At 34.6% G+C, this 19,676-nt stretch overlaps 1 protein-coding gene across 6 annotated transcripts; it reads left to right on the forward strand.

The window, feature by feature from the left end:
• Positions 1-291: 291 nt before the first annotated feature.
• On the forward strand, positions 292-15,334 carry LOC106050872 (histone acetyltransferase KAT7-like). 6 transcript variants are annotated; one of them, XM_056039456.1, is made up of 14 exons: positions 292-396; positions 2,431-2,513; positions 7,709-7,814; positions 7,924-8,196; positions 8,485-8,567; positions 9,519-9,605; positions 9,946-10,152; positions 10,750-10,947; positions 11,281-11,370; positions 11,734-11,874; positions 12,006-12,099; positions 12,667-12,813; positions 13,369-13,475; positions 13,807-15,334. In XM_056039456.1, exons 2-14 carry the CDS (start codon positions 2,499-2,501, stop codon positions 13,924-13,926), a joined length of 1,668 nt encoding a protein of 555 aa, XP_055895431.1. In that variant the 5' UTR covers positions 292-396; positions 2,431-2,498; the 3' UTR covers positions 13,927-15,334. The 6 variants fall into 6 exon arrangements, with proteins under 6 accessions (XP_055895431.1, XP_055895298.1, XP_055895239.1 ...); XM_056039323.1 differs by having other exon boundaries at positions 312-396; positions 2,389-2,513; XM_056039264.1 differs by having other exon boundaries at positions 346-464; positions 2,389-2,513.
• The last annotated feature ends 4,342 nt before the right edge of the window (positions 15,335-19,676 follow it).

Genomic DNA, 19,676 nt, shown 5'->3' on the forward strand with positions numbered 1-19,676 from the left:
GCATCCTCTATTTAATTAGTATTTATACCGTTACTGTGTAGATGTATATTTTATTGTATATGTAGTTTCAAAATTAGATTCTAGATCTAGATATACTATGATATAGATCTAGATAAAATCGTGAATCAAATATGTTTAAATCTTAGAATTATAGGGCTAGATCTTGACTAGACTAGACTAAACTCACTACACTGACTACATCTATCTAGAATGTACATAAAGTATGATAAAGTATATCTATACACCGATTGCCTGGCAATAGCAATAGGCAATGGGAGATCCAGTCCAGACTCAGTCACTTCGTGTCTAATTTTAGATCTAGCTTGTAGACGGAAGTTCATTAAATTTAGCGCCTCATCGATCGTACAATAACAAGATAAAGACTATGTTAACTATGTAGATCTAGAGATCTAGAATCTCAGTCTGCCTAGATCAAAATATCTTATTCCCATGGCTTTTAAATCGTGAATAATTAACTTTCACAATTGAGGATTAGATCTATGATTATGCTGACCTTTAAAAGCTGCTAATATTAATTAATTAATACTTAGACTTAGATCTATCAGATAGATAGATTCTATCTAGACTCTAGATCTAGATCTATGGTAGATTCTTATAACTGAACACCGACTTTCGGGAACTAGGTCAATTTTTTATTTTATTTTTTTATTTGGTGAAGGTTTAACTTACAAAAAAACTGAGAGCAGATTCTTATTCTGCAACTAAAGGACTATAAAAATAGCTGTGTTCCTTTGTATTACCACCCATAATCAAGATTTTATTTTAAAATAAATTAGGTCACTTCATGCTCCTATTTTGAACGCAGTTTTTGGGCTTTCTCCTTTAGTTGAACAGTGAGCACCGGTGTTGAACACCACTATGTAATTGCTAATAAATTATATCTGTGTTACTTAAAAATTATTTAGATTGTAGTAAAAGAAGTAGATTCACTTTTGCAATATGTATTTATAGTCTATTTCCTCATATACACTCTCTCTCTCTCTCTCTCTCTCTCTCTCTCTCTATATATATATATATATATATATATATATATATATATATATATATATATATATATATATATATATATCGTGTATAGAAGTTTATTTATTTAAATACCTATATAATCTATGTGTAGAAACAGACAGAAATAAATTTATATAGATTATAGAGCTATACATTAATTATTTTAATTTAATAAACATGATATTTTCTACTAGGCTACTTGTATTTTCTCTCTGTCTTTCTTTTAACTCCCATCCAAGGATCCTCTTCTTGTTTTCATAATTTGGATGTGCGTTTTGTGACACCTTAACATCCCCTCCCTCCCATAGTTGCTTATAATTCTTTTCATGACTCTCTCCCCCTTCCCTCCACTGCCTGTTGGATAGTTTGTGACACTACTCGCTGAGTGTATCATATACCTCTCCTTACCGCCAGCTTATCTTGCGTGATCACATGCAGTGGGCATGGTCTCTGGCTTCAAATTAGCAGCCCACACTTTTTCTTTCATTCATAACTTATATATTCTAGATATCTCTATCTAGGTCATGTTTATTCATTGAAAAAATCATAGATTTATTAATCCCAATAATATTTCTTAATACAATTTTGCTGTGTTCAAAAAGGAGAATGAGCTGAATTCATTATTATTTGTTTGGACACCCCCTTTTTTAATTTTATTTAACAGCTAACGGTATAAATGTGATTGGAATGTCTTTCTAAAGATGTTTGGAAGCTTATTTTGATATGCCCATCAGCCTACGATCAAACAGGCTCATGATATAGCCTTCATCCCTTATATGGGTATGGATTGCCGGGGGAGGTTAAAACAACAGCTTAACATACATGGTTACCGAGAATCTAAATAACTGCCATCTGCTTTGGAAAAACGGAACAAAATTACCAGAACTTATCTAAAATTGGACATGCTCAGTCCCGAATCGTCAATTTTAGCTCCAAACATAAAAACAAATGAATTACAAACAAAAAAAAAAGCGACCCGTTTAGAAAGGAGAATCCGATGGGGTGTTCAAACTATAAGAGCCTCCTCTACTAACTTAGAGTTAGACTTAGTGAACTTAGACTTAGTCTTAGACTTACTCACTTAGCTAGTCTTAGTCTTAACTCCTTTACTTTAAGTCTTAGAGAATCTAGACTAGAGTGACTTGTCTAGATCTAGATTATTCTAGATTATCATTATAAAAAATTATTAGATCTAGATCTAGTTGATGAATCATAACTTGTCATAAGACTAAGAATTAAATTTAAAGAATAGTTATCATTAATCATTTATCTAGATTCAAGTAGTAGTAGACTTCTATTCTAAGTCAACTAAGTAATTAAAAAGTAGATGTACTAGATCTATAACTATAACCTCTACTCTAGATTCTAGGTCTAGATCTCTAGATTTAATAACTTTTTTTAAAGAAGAAAAAATAAAAGTCTTAGACTAGTCTAATAACAACAAAAACAAGGACAAGCAATCCAGCAAAGCAATGCGACGGAGAAAGGTAATTTTAGATTGATTTAAAAATAACTAAATGGCAATGTCTTCGATTCTGAAGATTAAGGATGAGTGTAGTCAAGTGTAGTGTTTCACATTAATCACATGACTACGCCAAGAAAACCAGTGACTTGGTAGAATTTAAGTCTTATCTTATATAATACAGACGTTACTTCAAAAAAGATGATGATTACGTCCTACGCGTCATGCATTTAGTCATGCATATTAACCAATGACTTAAATTCTGCCAAGTCACTGGTTTTCCTGGTTAACATGCATGACACATAAGACGTTTAAGTCGTTTACAATCTTCTTTTTTGAAGTAACGTCTGATTATATAAGACAAGATCTGCAAACCCAGTTGTAACCTGAATATTTTTCACTACCTTGTGCAGACAAAGTTGAAAGCCATTGGCATTGTCTGCTGGTGTCTATTTAATTAAGTTTTCTTTTCATCTTCTGCGCCTGTCTATAATTAATGGCTTTTCATTGAGTCTCATATGTTTGTCCCGCAGCCTTTGTGAGAGCTCTCTGTCTCTTTCAAATAAATAAAATAGAAATCTGCAGAGATCTAGATGTATCAAATTTATATAATCTAATATAGATTTTCTCTCTTTATTTATGTAATATATATAATTTATTTTATAGATTCTATATATATATAGATAGATCGGCATACCAATAGATCTATATGAAGTATATGAGTATGAGTGTTTTTCCAGTACTCCCTAGTGCTATTAGAGTATGGAATGGGTTGCCTGAGTCAGCCAAGAAAAACAATGACCTGGCAGAGTTTAAGTTTAGTCATTGATTAACACATGCATGACTAGATTGACATGATGCCCCTATCAGGGGCATCATATTCGTAGGATGTAATCATCTCCTTTTTTGAAGTAACGTCTGTATTTTAAAAGATGAGACAAAGGTATTGTTTTATTAAAATGTCTATTAGATATTATAGATCTAAACTCTAAACAAAATTCTAACTCAACTAATTTGCATGTGTCACAATTTTAATTTCATTGCATTTAGAAATATGGTTATTGTATATATTGTGATATTTTTAGCTTGAGAAGTGCATAGAAGTGTAATTTTAAAATGATAGAAAATGTGTGAAATAGTTAAACAAAATGGTGTCTTTTGAGATGTAGCATAGAAAACCTGGGAGACTGGGTTAGGTTGAAGTGTATATTCTACTGAAACCAAGGAGTTTGTTGAAATGGGTTAACAATATTTTATAATCTCTCATTGCATTATCTATATAGATAATAATGTATATATATTTATTTTATATTTATTTTAGTATTACGTAGGGGTGCACCGGATAGTCCCTCCGGCTCCGGCTTCTGCCGAATATCCGGCATTTTTTACTATCCGGTGCTATTCGGCTCCGGTCGGATATCACTACCGGATAGTAAACCGGATAGTAAAAAATACACCTATTTAATATGCATAAAGTGGACCTCGTTCCATTACTGTCTGTTATAGAATGTATTAATGTTTATATGAAAACAAAATAATGTGCTTAAAAATAGAGCCATTATGAATATGCACCAAACTTCGTTTATTATAAAGACAAGGCGTGTTAATAACTTAATATAAATAGAGATGAAACTTTACATCATAAATGCGCTTTACATACAGAGCAGCAATGGCTGGCACTTTTTTCAATTTGTCTTGACCTTTGAGTAAGTTAGTTAACATGTTAAAATGCTACATTCCTTGAATACGTCATGCTGACCAGACGTCTGTCTAGCTGTGCGGGTATATCTCCAGAGGTAGAGATGAACAACTCCCACCCCCTTTTATTTGTTTAGTCCATCACATTGAGTTTTTTATGGGTGGGTAACCACAAGTTAAATACGATGGACGTAGGTTTAATGTCAGCGTATTGACACTCTCTAGTGGTCACACCTTTCGAGGGAACTGAGTTTGTTTACTTAGTAGTTAATCTTTATTAGGGGGGGGGGGCTGGACTACAAGAGCCACACCTCTAATGTAACCAGGTATATTTCTAGATGAACAACTCCCTTCCCCTTTTATTTGTTTAGCCCATCACATTGAGTTCATTGATTGACAGGTGACCCCAAGTCAGATACGATGGACGTAGGTTTAATGTCAGCGTATTGACACTCTCTAGTGGTCACACCTTTCGAGGGAACTGAGTTTGTTTACTTAGTAGTTAATCTTTATTAGGGGGTGGGGGGGGCTGGACTACAAGAGCCACACCTCTAATGTAACCAGGTATATTTCTAGATGAACAACTCCCTTCCCCTTTTATTTGTTTAGCCCATCACATTGAGTTCATTGATTGACAGGTGACCCCAAGTCAGATACGATGGACGTAGGTTTAATGTCAGCGTATTGACACTCTCTAGTGGTCACACCTTTCGAGGGAACTGAGTTTGTTTACTTAGTAGTTAATCTTTATTAGGGGGGGGGGGCTGGACTACAAGAGCCACACCTCTAATGTAACCAGGTATATTTCTAGATGAACAACTCCCTTCCCCTTTTATTTGTTTAGCCCATCACATTGAGTTCATTGATTGACAGGTGACCCCAAGTCAGATACGATGGACGTAAGCACTCTCTAGAGGTCACACGAGGGAACTAGGTTTGTTATTGGGGGGGGGGGGGGGGACTAGACTTTACATTATAAATTCGTATTACATACGTAGCAGCGATGTCTGGCACATTTTAAAAGCTTGTCTTGACCTTTGAGTGGTCTTGTAAACACGTAATATTCCTTAACTACGTCACGCTGATAATCTGTCTAGATGTGCGGGTATATCTCCAGAGGTAGAGATGAGCACCCCCACCTCCTTTTGTTTGTTTAGTCCATAAAATTGAGTTCACGGATAGGCAGCTGACCACATTAAGCCAGATGTCAACGTGTTGACACTTTCTAGAGGTCACATCTTATGAGGGAACTGAGTTTGTTTACTTGGAGTAGAATTTTTATTAGGGGCGGGACTACAAGCCAAATCTCTATAAGGTTAATCTGGTATGAGTTTGTTTATTATGAGATTGTCAATCAAGGGTCTGGACCACAAACCAAATTGTTAAGACATATTGACACTGTCTAGAGGTCACTAGATGATGACACTAAGTTTGTTTACTTGAAGAAAAAAGTCAATTAGGGCGCTGAACTACAGGACACACCCCTACAAGTATTTTGTTACACAAGCCACGGGTATAAAAGTGGCTTGCAAGGGCATTTAGTAAATTAAATAGTAATAATAATGGCTGATAAAAAGTCATCACTTATATGGCGTTACTTTAATGTCAAAACAATGGACAACTTTAAAGTAGTTTGCAATGCTTGTAAAATAGTAATGTCACGTGGTAAACCAGGCAAACCTAAAGACTTCTCAACCACCACTATGATTAGTCATCTACGCTCGAAACACCCAGACTTATTCAACGAAATGACTGCATTGAAATCAGCATCAAGTAATATCACTGCCTGTGCCAGTACGTCTACGAGTTCCAGTGATTCGTCAAGCCTCACACACAAGCAGCAACCAGGGATTAAAGAGGTCTTAGACAAAGCTAAATTGTGGGATATTAATAGTGATAATGCTAAACGCATTCACTTGGCCATAGCAAAGATGATTGCAACTGACATGGAACCTTACCAAGTAGTTGAGAAGCCTGGATTTATTGGACTTTTAAAAGTACTGGAGAAAAGATACACTGTGCCTAGTCGCAAATATTTTACAGAACGTGTTATTCCAGATATCTACGACAATATTTCCTCAAAGCTTCGTGAAATGCTATCTGATGCTAAAAGCACCGCTTTCTCAACGGTCACTTGGACAGCTGATAATACCACCGAATCATATTTTGGTTTAACTGCCCATTGGTTGAATGAGTCATTTGACCGAAGCAGCTATGTTTTACATTGTACAAAATTTAATGGCCAGCATACGGTGATATTTACTAAGCCATTATCTGTATTAGATACAAACCAGAAGCGGTTTGTGGCCTTTAAAACACGAGCCTAATGACAAGTTGATGGTGTCAAATACATGAACACAAACATCTACCCACTATACAACTTCGATTGTACTTAAGAAAGATTTACGCTATAAAACCAAGAGTGAACTTTACCTTTGAAAGATTTACATTAGTTACATATATATGTTTATATATTCTGCATGAGTTATCCCACATTCTACCTTACAATACATACGCACACACCATCTCATGTTACAAAGATTAGTTTATGTTAAGCATATCTGTAAAAAAAAATGCTGTTCATTTTAATTTATCAATCAGTGATAGAGTTTAAAGTAAGAAAGTAAATAACAAAATAATATGAATATAGGTATGTTATATAGAAGATTTGCAAAAACTTCAGTAAAACGAGCTGTTTGAGTCATGTAGGTATCCGGCTCCGGCCGAATATCTAATTGTACTATCCGGTTATATCCGGCTCCGGCCGGATATCAAAAAGTACTATCCGGTGCACCCCTAGTATTACGTAGATGTGGTTATAAAAAATGTCACCTGTACAGGTGTATTAAGAGATGTCCCACTTAACTTGGATTTTTAAATCTCTATCAATTGTACACAAAGTATATGCAGTCTGCTCGTTAGTGTGTTTCTGTTACTAAAAGCAGCAATAATTAATTGATACAGTGTAGTTTGTTTTTTAACTGTAAAAAATGTATATATGTATAATTTAAGTAAAATGGGTCTTGGTGTCCCAGATGAAGCACCTCAAACCTGCTTGACAAAAGGACTACATTTTTTACTATACAAAGTAATTGATGTAATGGGAATTACTAAATGATATCTCTGATATTGCTTAGTACATAAGTTGTGCCATTTTTTTTGGGAGAAAAGTTAAATTAACAGGAGACATTTCTTCTTCTTCTAGCCAGCTTTATTGCTGCTGAGCTGTGAGCTCTTTAACAGGAGACATAAATCTTGTTCTCAGTGCATTGAAAGTCAGAAAGCTGCACCTATTAGTTTATGATTAGGTCTTGTTAAGGCAGTTTATATACTTTAAGGATTGCTGAAAATATACATATGTTCCCATTCTTTTTCTATTAATAAAATCTTAAAATACAATGGCTGAAGAAGTGAGGATATTTTATTAAAAATAAACTGATGTATATACTTTGAAATAACTGAGATGTAAAATAACCAATTGAATCTGATATTAATTGTTTATGTTCTACCATACCTTTTCAGCGACTTCATGGAGATTCTGTATCAGAAGAAAGCGAACACTCAGCTGAGGTCGAAACAGATGAAGAACAGCCCACACGAAGAACCAGAAGATCTGCTGCAATTGTTGGTAATACAATTGGAAAGATTGTTTTTCTTTAATTGAGCTACACATTTTGTTTAGGTTTTGTGATATTTAAATCTGCAGTTTGTCTTAAAAAAATATCTTTTATGAACAGTAGGTCAGGCTAGCCCAACCAAAAAAAGAAAATTGACAAAAGATACAAGTGATTCAGATAATGAAGAGACAACAGAAAACAAAACAGAAGCGAAAGGTAAGGCTGTGCCCAGAGCCAAGAAAACTGCCAAGACAGCAGTGGCGGTGTGTAGTGAAGATGTGGACTCAGAAGATGGAAACTCATTGCTAGGGCTAACTGAGAGAAGGGCAACTCCAAAAACAAATTACGATGAGACAAGTGCCCATTGCCCTTTACCAGGATGTGATTCTAAAGGCGAGTAATTTTTTTAAAAATATTTTTTTAGTTTATTCACATAAACCAAGTACTATGGAAATTGAAATTTTGAAATTTGTCATTTTATTTTATTTTTTTAAATATTTTTTTTTACATTGATTTTCTTTTACCGAGAAACTTTTTGTTCTTGTTTTTGTTTTTATATTATTTTGTTAAAATTGTTTTTTAGATCATATGAGATTCTAATGACAAAGTTCAAAGTAAAATTTCTTTTTATATGAATTGTATATTGCACATTTTCCTAATTATATAAAATGCATATTTCAGGTCATTTAAGTGGACGCCATGAATCCCACAGAACACTGACATCTTGCCCCCTGTTTCATAATACCACAGCAGAAGATTGTAAAGTAAGTCTAAGTAACTGGAGATAAATAAAACACTATCTATTATAATGTAACAAAAGTCTAGTTGTCTACTTTCCACCATCATCTGAACACAAAAATGGTGAGGTTGGGGTATATAGTTTTATACTTTTCACATTCACCTATTAGCAATGGATCAGAGAAGAATTTATTTTCTTATCATAGTTTTTTTTTTTTTTTTTTGTTAGCTTTTATAATTTTTATTAATAATGTAAATTGGTCAAATGACAAAACAAAGTACTGGTGAGGAAAAAAAATAGCGAAACAACTTCAAATATGTTCTAGTTTGGAAAACACTTCTCTATCACTTAACCAGTTTCAGCACCAACAGTTGTGATCATAAATCTATATATATATATATTGTTACGATCTCTCCTAATCAGGCCTTCTGTAAACACTGCTAAACACAACACAGCACATCTAACACATCAAGAACTTGAAGACAAGAGCTTCAAATAATCTGGTGCTTTAATAATGGTCAATTAAAACAGCCAATATGACAGAATTGGCAATACATCAACACTAAAAATGCTATACTGTACATCACCCTACTAAACTAATAAACTCTACTGTCTCTATCTCTTCCTAGACTCGTACATTCACTTCAGGACTCCACCAGGACCGACTTCATGGCAGACTAACTGTCCCGGTCTACTCGCTGTCCTGTCTTGAACTGCCCTGCCTTACACACACTGTGTCTCTGCTCCACGCAGGCTTATGATCAGATGACCATAACCCAGAGCCTATTCACGCGCAAAGTTTATGCCAGTACTGTCCCTTGTATTACTGGCCTGTGTCACATATGTCTGCTGATCACACACAGTTAACCCTATTGCGTCGCAAATAGGGTTACAACAATATGTACATGCATGTAATCTAATATTAATTAATTAATTTTGGTTTGTGTGGATACAATTCTTGCCTTTGAATTTAAAGGTCAGATATGAAAAAAGAATCAAGAATATTGAAGACAGAAAAAAAGTAGTTGCTGAATTAAAAGACAGAAGGGGGCTGCGCCATCAGGTAGGACAATACTTTAGAAGAACATCATAATGTATGAACTTTTCCCTAAATAGTTTTATCTTACAATTAATGCTCTATCAGTAATCACATTGCTGGGATTATTTATAATAAGAAAAGCATATGGCCCACTGATCCCATTGCAAGGTAAAATGATTTATCATCAGCTAAATAACTTTCAAACATTGTTTAATTAATGATCAGAATAGCAATATGATGACCATGCATCAGCTTTACGACATTTATCACTTTGGTAAGTGAAAGTAATCAGAATATGGTCTATTCAACAGCATAATGAATTATAAATCAAACTAATTATATTATTGCTTTTTTTTTTTTTAAGGCTTTGAGTGAAAGCCAGAAATTAAAATATGAGAAGATTACCAAGGCTAGAAACAAAAGGCCAGAAGTTACTGAAGAAGTGAAAGAAAAGCAGAGGAAACATAAGGAAGAACATGGAAATTCTAGACAACCTCTAATAAGTGGGTTAACATCAGACTACGATTATGAACTGTTTAAAGAAGCACAATCTCGAGCTTGTGAATTACTTGTAAGTAATGTATTGTTTCTAGTATTTCCGATACCTAGAAAGATTTGGATCTCCATTTAGTGTGCAATACTCTTCAAAGATCTTATATACCTTGGATTTAATTAAAAACAATTGTTTCAATATTTCTTAGAACAAATGTGATCTTAAATTTACCCATTTTCTTTTGGTTTTCATCATGTTTTAGTTATGGAATAACTTTTTGGGTGAGCTATAAAAAAGTGCATTTTATCAGTTTTTATTAAGTAATATTAAACAATAAAAAGTTAAATTTTCTTTGAATAAGCTCATGAAACAAAAGTGGGTCATGGTACGTTGTGATCTTGTGTTTGGGATAGAAACATCTTTTACACCTTTTTTTTACATTTTGATTACATTTTTAAACATCTGACTTAGTAATGTTTGACTGTCATTTTAAGTAATGTTTGACTGTCATTTTAAGTAATGTTTGACTGTCATTTTAAAATGAATATATTTCATCTATTTGTACATTTTATTTTTTTTTAATTCTTTGTTTAAAAGTGTTTAATAATTCTTTGGAGTTGCCTGCCTACTAAGCTACACTTCAGGATATTATAGCTTATTATTCTATTTTGACAGGAGCATCAAATGACTCAACACTTAGCCAAGTCTGACCTTCAGGAATACCGAATAAAGAAACTGGAACTGGGCTGCTATGAAATGAACACATGGTACTCATCACCCTACCCAGAAGAATATGCTCGGCTTCCCAAAATTTATCTCTGCGAATTTTGTTTGAAGTATATGAGAACAGCAACAATTTTAAGAAGACATATGGTGAGGACAACTTTTTCTGCGTACAGTGTTTAAGATCTAAGCATGTTTTTTTACGATCCAAATACAAGTTTAACATAAGTACGTGAAGAAAAAAAATTAATATATTTTAGTGTCCATATCTTATTGGTTGGTGTCATTGTTAAACAAAAGAGGTGATTGTAAGCTCCATAATGAAAAAAAAAAATTTCTGCATGGCACTACCCTACCATTCAGTTTATAAACATTTTCACAACACTGTCTCTTTGTGATTTGTTTTATTGTCTATAGCAATGAAAGAAAAGGACTGCAAAAAGTCTTAATTCTTGTAAGTATTTATAAATGGTTTCATTCCAGGCTAAATGTCTATGGCGCCATCCTCCAGGAGATGAGATCTACAGGAAAGGAAATATTTCTTTTTTTGAAGTGGATGGCAAGAAAAATAAGGTAATTTCAATTGTAATCAATTTATTACCTTTACCTATCCCTTAGTCTGTTTGACCATTGGGGCACCATGCAAGATTCGTCGACCATCTTTCTCCATTCCTCTCTGTCTTTTGTCAATTTAATCATGGAATTAAACAATTCAGGTCTGAACATTTGTCTTGTAAAGCACTTTCATTTTTAAAAATGTACATTGTATAATACAGAAAAATTCAGACTCAATTCATTTGGAAAGAAGTATGCATTATGAAGAAATAAATATTAGTGAGTTATGACTAGGTAAACTCATAGGATGTAATGATCTTTTAAGAAAATATTTTGGAAATAATGTTACACTTTGTCAAGAAGTAGTTATTATTTTACCAGGTTTATTGTCAAAACTTGTGTCTGCTGGCTAAACTTTTCTTGGATCACAAAACTTTATATTTTGATGTGGAGCCATTTCTTTTCTACGCAATGACAGAGAATGATGGCAATGGGTGTCATCTTGTTGGCTACTTCTCTAAGGTATGTTTAGTTAAAGTTTGAATTACTTTATTGATTGATACAATATTCACATTATAAATAAATATTGTTTCAACATTAACGTTATTTTTTTCCATTCAAACTAAATGGTTTCTTTTTGTTTCTATCGACAGGAAAAAAACTCTTTTTTGAACTATAATGTTTCTTGTATTTTGACACTTCCTCAATACATGAGACAAGGATTTGGGAAAATGTTAATAGATTTTAGTAAGTAATAGTTTTAAAAAGGGAAATTTTTTCTTACTAACAAAATATTTGGTTTTATTTACCACAGTGAAAAGTTCATATATTAAAAGCATGCATAGTACTTTACTTATTTTGAAGGATGAGAAGGCATGGCACATATGGATTCTTTTTACCATTGTTCTTGTTCAGAGCTTCTTCCTAAGCTCTTGAAGAAAAGCGTGCCATACGAAAAATGGCCAGCTCCTCTACCACCAAAGCCACATTGACCTGCAATATATGTGGATGGGAGTGTCTCCAAAATAGGGCTCCTCAGCCACATGAAAAAGTGTTTGAGATGAACCATAGCCGTTCTACGACATAAGGAGGCCAATTAGTTCTTGTTCAAAGCTTCTTTAAAATAACACTAACCCTGTGTTGCCAGTAAACTTTAAACAAAATGACCCTTTTGCTTTGGAGGAATCCTTTAATGTGACTAAGTAATCATCTCTTGTTTGTCTCTTGCCATGGATAAACCTTCTCTGTTTGTAAATCTTAAATGTAGCTCCTATACTGTAAACCCTAATTTCATTTCTTCATTGTAATCCCTAGGTTATCTATTGAGTAAAGTTGAGGAAAAGGTTGGCTCTCCAGAGAGACCATTGTCGGACCTTGGCCTTCTCTCCTACAGAAGTTATTGGAAAGATGTTCTCCTAGAGTATTTACACAAATATAAAGGTCAAGAAATTTGTATCAAAGGTAAATATTCTATGATATTTTTGATGTAGAACATATATAACATTCTAGGATGTTGATGGTCGAGTACAAAGTGTTTGGTACTTTAAATGTGTGTTGCACTCAGAAAAGCTAATTAAATTAAGCATCAAATAGTTTGCTGAATCCACATAAATGTGAAATAAACCTCAAATGTTTTTTGTATCCTTCATTTATCAAATAAATATTGAATTTTGAAACTCTTTTATGATATTAAAATTACTTATTAATAAATTTGTAATGACTAGTATTATATTGTCAATAGCTGAGTGGTCTGGGTTTCAAAACTCAGTGCCTTTGCCTTGAAATGGAATAATGGCTGATTGGATTTAAAAAAAAAATTTTTAAGTTTTATGACATTCCTACTTTTACTTGATATTCTTATTTACTTGATATTAGTTGTGGAACATTAAGATAATTGCTATTTATAGCAATTTACACCAAGGTTAACTGTCAAACACAGAATCAGGAAACCTTCAACATTATTTGCTTTATTAAATATATTTTTTGTTGTTGACATATCATTTGTTTTTCTTTTAGATGTGAGTCAAGAAACTGCAATAAATGCCAATGATATAGTCAGCACATTACAAGCCCTGGGTATGCTCAAATATTGGAAAGGAAAACATTTAGTCCTAAAAAAACAGGTTAGAAATAGTTATACACAATACATGAAGAGTCAGTCTGTTTGATTGGCCATATCACCTTTGGCTTATAGGATACTCAACTGGCTTAGCTTTGGAAGTATCAAAACTAATGCATCTTTCAGAATCTGTTGTAAATGAAAACATCATGTCCCTTGACCATCTGAAATGCAGCTAATGCTTGCCAGTTTGGCCTGCTATATTACAATTATACTAAATACCTTCATTTATTAACTATGATTATAATTCCATGACAAATGATTCTTAGTAGTTTTCTGCAAGCAAAGTCAATGTTTCTATTTGTGTCATCATTTTCGTTATCTTTTATCTTCAGGATTTGATTGATGAGTTTCTGGAAAAAAAGGCCAACCGGCCTGCAGAGTTTGCAAACAAGGTGATAGATCCATCGTGTTTAAAATGGACACCTCATAGCAAAAGAGATTCTCTATCTTGAAAAAAAAGTGAGATTTTTCATAGCTACATGAGATTTCATTATCTCACAGTGTGAGACCTCTTATCAAAAGTCTCTATTTAACACTGTGTGGCTTTTTTTTTTTTTTCAATGCTTTTTACCATTAGACAAAACTGACACTTGAGTACACAGAACAGCAGTGGAGATACAGAAGCATTTGGCAAGGATTAGTTCTGTTACCAGTAAAGCTGTTTTTTATGTTGTTTGTTTTCACGTACTGTATCTCAATTCTTCTGTTAGTAATTTTTCAAGTTTTATATCATTATTTGGAGCTAAAACTATAATGCAGAAGTGGGCAAAGTTGTGGGGGCACATGGGGAATGTTGTTTTTTTTTTTAACTTGTCATTAGATAAGAAATATATTATTTTTCAATACATAACAAAATAACATTGATAATAATGTCTTCTAGAGTTAGTAATCTTCTACAATTACCAGTTACAATTTTTGGATAGGAATAGAGAATGAAGAAAAGCATAATTATTTTCACCCTGTCAATGAGGCATGTATTTGGAGAGTTGATCACAGACTAAAAGTTCATGATACTAAGAGTCAACCTGAAAGTAACGTCACTCACCTTAGCTTTATAGTTAAAGATACTGCAGCAATAATAAACTTTAAAAAAAACAAACTTATCTGTGGACTTATCCATTTCTGTCTAGTATGTATAGATCTTTGTCTAGCCTACAAGTCATTACATTTTACATTAACCCATTACATTGTTTACTCTATATTTTGTTTTAAAGCAGATGTCAGTTTGAACTATTTATAATCATAAGTTATGGGTGTTTTTTTTAGTACTTGTTTAAGTGATCATATATTCTTTTTGCATTGCTAAGAACTTACGGGAGATCTAATTTGTGTTGAAGAAGAATGGAGTGGAGCTTCTTTTTACATCAAGCTGATTGTTTTATTTTAGGCTTGTCTCTCCCCCTCCCTTTTTTATTATTCAACTTTTAAAAAACAAATGTTATAATTTGGCCTGTAAATTAACAAATTGTACCCACCCTTGCAGTAATGTAATACTTGACAGGAAATATATACAAAAATTATTTTTTTTTTATGTTTTGATCTTTATTGCTTACCTATATACAATAGAATAAAAAGAAAAGATGACATTTTTTTCTTATTCTCAACTTTATTAATAATCTTTCGTTTAAGTTAAATGTAAACCATGTCCTTTGAATGAATTTTTAAATCTTTATTGACTTCAGTCTAATGTTACTTAACATAATCACTTTGTTTTATAGTTACTTTAGAGAAAAGTGTTTTGCTAAATACAAATAAGAATGAGTACAGTGCTGTTTACATCTAGATTGTGATATAATTTCCAGTAGTTATAAATCATAATTGTGATGCCCAAATGAACAATAAAAGTATGTAGCCAAACTATTTTTTTGTTGGTTTCTTGAAAAGAATTTTTTTAGTTTTACTATTTTTTTATAAAATTAAATATAATAGGCTTTTCTAAAAACTAAAATATTTTGACCCTATCTTATTATGTACTAATATCTCCGTTAAAACATTCTCTGAACTATTATGCTTTACATGAGAATGTTTTATGCTCGGCAAATTTTACAGCTCAATTCATGTTCATTGTTTGTTTTGTTTGTAAAATGTTTTACATGTTTCGGATGTTCCTTCAGAGTTGAAGATAATTACTTCCTAGTCCAAACCTCCCGCAGGACGACGGGGGATGGGAGCAGGCAGGGTTTGAACCCGGGACCATCGATAAATCTGAACGACAGTCCAGCATGCAAACCGCACGACCAGGCAGCCATTGAATGATTATATTCTGTTTATTGGCACACAAACTTGAAATATGCAATTAGTCCTCAGTGTGGCATTTGAAATATTTTATAGTCTACAAGGAAAGATATTTTTTTTTTAAATATCAATATTAGATAATATTTAGAGCTCTTTGAAAAATTAGCTTTTAAGGATAAAAAAACTTTTAAGTTTAAATTTAGAAAGATCATTTTAAAGTAAACCAAAGTTCCATTTGATTTCAGTAACACTGATACGGAAGAAATATTAGAGACAATCTTCACCAAGTTTGAGTTTGCATAGTTTTTATATATTTTTGTAAGGATTTTTCTTCTCAAAGCAGACATTTCCCTGTTTTCGTCAATGTCCATGTCTTACTTGCATAAGACTTTACTATAGGAAGTCTGATCCAAAGCTATTGGCATGGAAATCAGCATTTTGGCATATACAAAACAATTATAAACTTTGACTATCAACGCATTTAGATATTGAAACAAGGGATGGAGGACTATTACAGACGATAAACATCCCAGGTTACTTTCTAACTAGAGACTATAAAAAAATTAATAACATCCCAGTAGTCTTGCACTCGTCCCTACTTTTAGACAATATGATTGTGAAAGAAGGATGCTGAGACTAAAAGAATTTCGGTTTTAGGGAGTGGGTAAGCACTTTATATATTTCTGTGTATAACCATGGTATAACATGCTAAAACAATTTTGTGCAAGGAAGGCAGTGCGACTAAAAGAAAAGATGGAAGGACTTGGCCAGGATTTTCTTGATACTCGATATTTTCTTGATTGCAAATGTTCCTTTAAAAAGAAATGGACCTCATTCATCAATCGTAAACAAACAACATTTAGCCACGTGGTGCTCTATCTCTTCTATATAATTTACTATCTCATGTTTAATTCATGATGGTTGTCACGTGACAGTTTTTTCCATTGTTTTATCAATAAGATCACGTGACTAAATGTTGTTTGTTTACAATTGGTGAATGAGGTCCATTAGGCTGACCAGAAGAAAAAGAAAACTTTGTACACATCTTAGCATTCCCAAAACAATTTAAAGGCTGGAAAGGTTAGATGATGAAATCAAGCTTGATGCAATTCATGTAGTTACATTTCAATCTCTACCACCCCAACCCACACCGTTTATACAGTTAAATTTCAATCTCTATCACCCCAACCTCCTCCAAATAAATCTGTCACAGAACCAGACATTCTCATGGATTTCCAGAAATTAGCAAACGTAAAAAAGTTTGTCTATCTGGGAAGCACCATATCAGCAAACGCCAACCTAGATGATGAGGTTGACTTCCGTGTTGCTCGTGCCAGCGCTGCTTTTGGCAGACTTCAAGAACAAGTGTGGCAAAGAGAGGACTCAGCATATCCACAAAACTGAAAGTCTACAGTGCTGTAGTCCTCCAGTCACTCCTATATGCATCAGAGTCCTGGACCCTATATTCCCGTCACACCAAAAAACTAAACTCCTTCCACCTACGCTGTCTAAGGAGTATCTATAAGGTGCGTTGGTCCGACCACATACCAGACACAGAAATCTTAAAGCTGTCCAACATGTACAGTATCAACGCGACAGTAAAAAGGTCCCAACTTCGATGGGCGGGGCATGCCAGACAAACGCCTTCCCAAACTACTTCTGTACGGGAAGTTGTGTGCAGGAAAGTGCTCCCATGGAGGCCAATACAAGCGCTACAAAGACACTCAAGAGCTCCTTCAAGGAATGTGATATCGACATTCACGGCTGGGAGACACTAGCTCTCGATCGCTCCTCATGGCGTGAAGCTGTGAGTCTGGGAGCCTCAAGATATGAAGCAAGAAGAGTGGCCAGGGCGAAAGAGCGCCGAACCAACAGAAAGCTGAGAGAAGAAGCAGGCCTATCTGCAACTGACCTAACCCACCCATGCCACGTATGCGGCCGGCTTTTTAAAGCGAGGATTGGACTTTACAGTCACCTTCGAGTCAATAGGAAATGAGAAATGTGTTTATCTTCGATCACGAAGGAAGAGCTATATATATACCTTGAAGAATGAATTTTGAATGATGTTCTTACAATATCACCAACTCAGCTTTCGTCCCTTCATAGAAATAATAGTTCCTTTTTGATAGTCGGTGTTGACTTGTAAAAGTACAAATTCATTTGTTTTCTTTTCCTGGCATCTGATACCCAGCAGTTTTCTGTAGCATTTACTCTCAAAGGTTTGAATTCTTCTTTCAGCCTCAGAGTTCAGTATAGAGACTATTATTGCATAATATTATTACATAATCATCTTCTTTTTTTGAAGTAACGTCTGTATAATATAATATAAGATAAGATATTAGCGAAGAATACTGTTTTAATGTTACTAGAAAGCTGACGTTACTCTTCCATATTTTCCAAAGATTAGGCCTACTCATAGTGGTGGAAAGCGAAGCTTAAAAAATAAAAAGATGATGTTATTAGCAATAAAGGTGCATAATCCATGCGTTCTAGAGCGTGGATTATTGTAGATGCATTTGGTACCTCATTTGGAAACTTCTGCATAGAAGGGAACAATACCAGGAAAAAGAAGAAGAGGTAGACAGAAAAATATTCGAGAATGCGATCGGAAAGACAGCATAAAAGAATTGACGAGCCCATCATTGAATTAAAGAGCTTCTATCCGTTCAAGACATAAGACAGGAATAGAGAAAGACGGTCGACAGATCATGTGTGGTGCACCAACGGTTCAACAGACTAAGGTAAAGGTATAGGCCTACATATTCCGCATGACTTTTGTGATGCCGTCATTATAGAACATATCCCTGCATAAAAAAAAGGGGACATTATCGTAACATTACTTTTCTATTATTATTATAGCTTTTATATAGCGCTACTTTCATGCCTATAGCATGCTCAGAGCGCTTTGGTCCAATCTCATTTGTGAACCAGTTGGGGGGGGGGGGGTATCTAGGAGTTGGTTTTCCGTGCTGCCTTTAGGCGCTCAGTAAACACAACTCTGCCCGAGTCGGGTGTCGAACCTCGAGCCCGCTTCTATGTAGCCAAGACAAGCCAAGTTCAAGCGCACTTAGCCCCTCGACCACGCTTCTATTAGTAACATTGGTAACTCATTTTGTCGGAAGACCTTTTCACATAGTGTTTGGGGGGGGGGGGGATGAGATATTCCGCATGATTTTCGTGATGCCATTTCGTGATTAGCAAGAATCCGATTTTACTGACCAGCTTTATAGTGCATGAGATGATCTAAAAACCATGAGTGTTGCTTTAGATGCCCAACCTGCGACCGCAACTGTGTACCTATCAAGGGTTGGCCACTTTTAAGTCACACAAGAAGTTGCAAAGAGAAAATATGATCTCCCGAGACGTAAAATGGTACAAAACAGATTTGTCATGCGACAAAAGAAGAAAAATGCATGGGAAAGAAGTTGGACATATAGTGCGTTATACACTGCATTAGTCGATCGGTTGGGGGGGGGGGGAGAAACATTCTAATTCGTAGGCTACTGAAAAAAAAATGTTTCGGTCAAAATATATATAGGCCTATAATGCTTGTCTTCGAGTCCGAAGATTAATGAGGAATACAGTATTTCCCGTGGCTGCGCAGCCCCAGCTGTGACCTACATATTTTGCCACATCCAGGGCAAGCATAACCATTGTCCGCAGGTGGTCGATTTAGATTTTCTTTTCGTCGTCTGCGTTTGTCCTCGGCAGCAGATTTTCTTTTGGTCTCAAATGTGTATCCCGCGGCCTTCGTGAGTGACCGCCAGCTGTCTCGTTCCGACGCCGCATGCAACCAGGTGCTCTCTTCTATGTCAGCCAAGGAAAGTTGACGCCTAAGCTGGTCTTTGAAGCGTTTCCGTGGGGTGCCTCTGTTACGTCGACCACCTTTTAGCTCACCAAAAAAAGACTGCATTTGGCATACGTTCGTCTCCCATATGGATACGTGCCCTGCCCAGCGTAGCTGTCG

Source organism: Biomphalaria glabrata, chromosome 1 (genome assembly GCF_947242115.1).
Source record: "Biomphalaria glabrata chromosome 1, xgBioGlab47.1, whole genome shotgun sequence".
Taxonomy (NCBI): domain Eukaryota; kingdom Metazoa; phylum Mollusca; class Gastropoda; family Planorbidae; genus Biomphalaria; species Biomphalaria glabrata.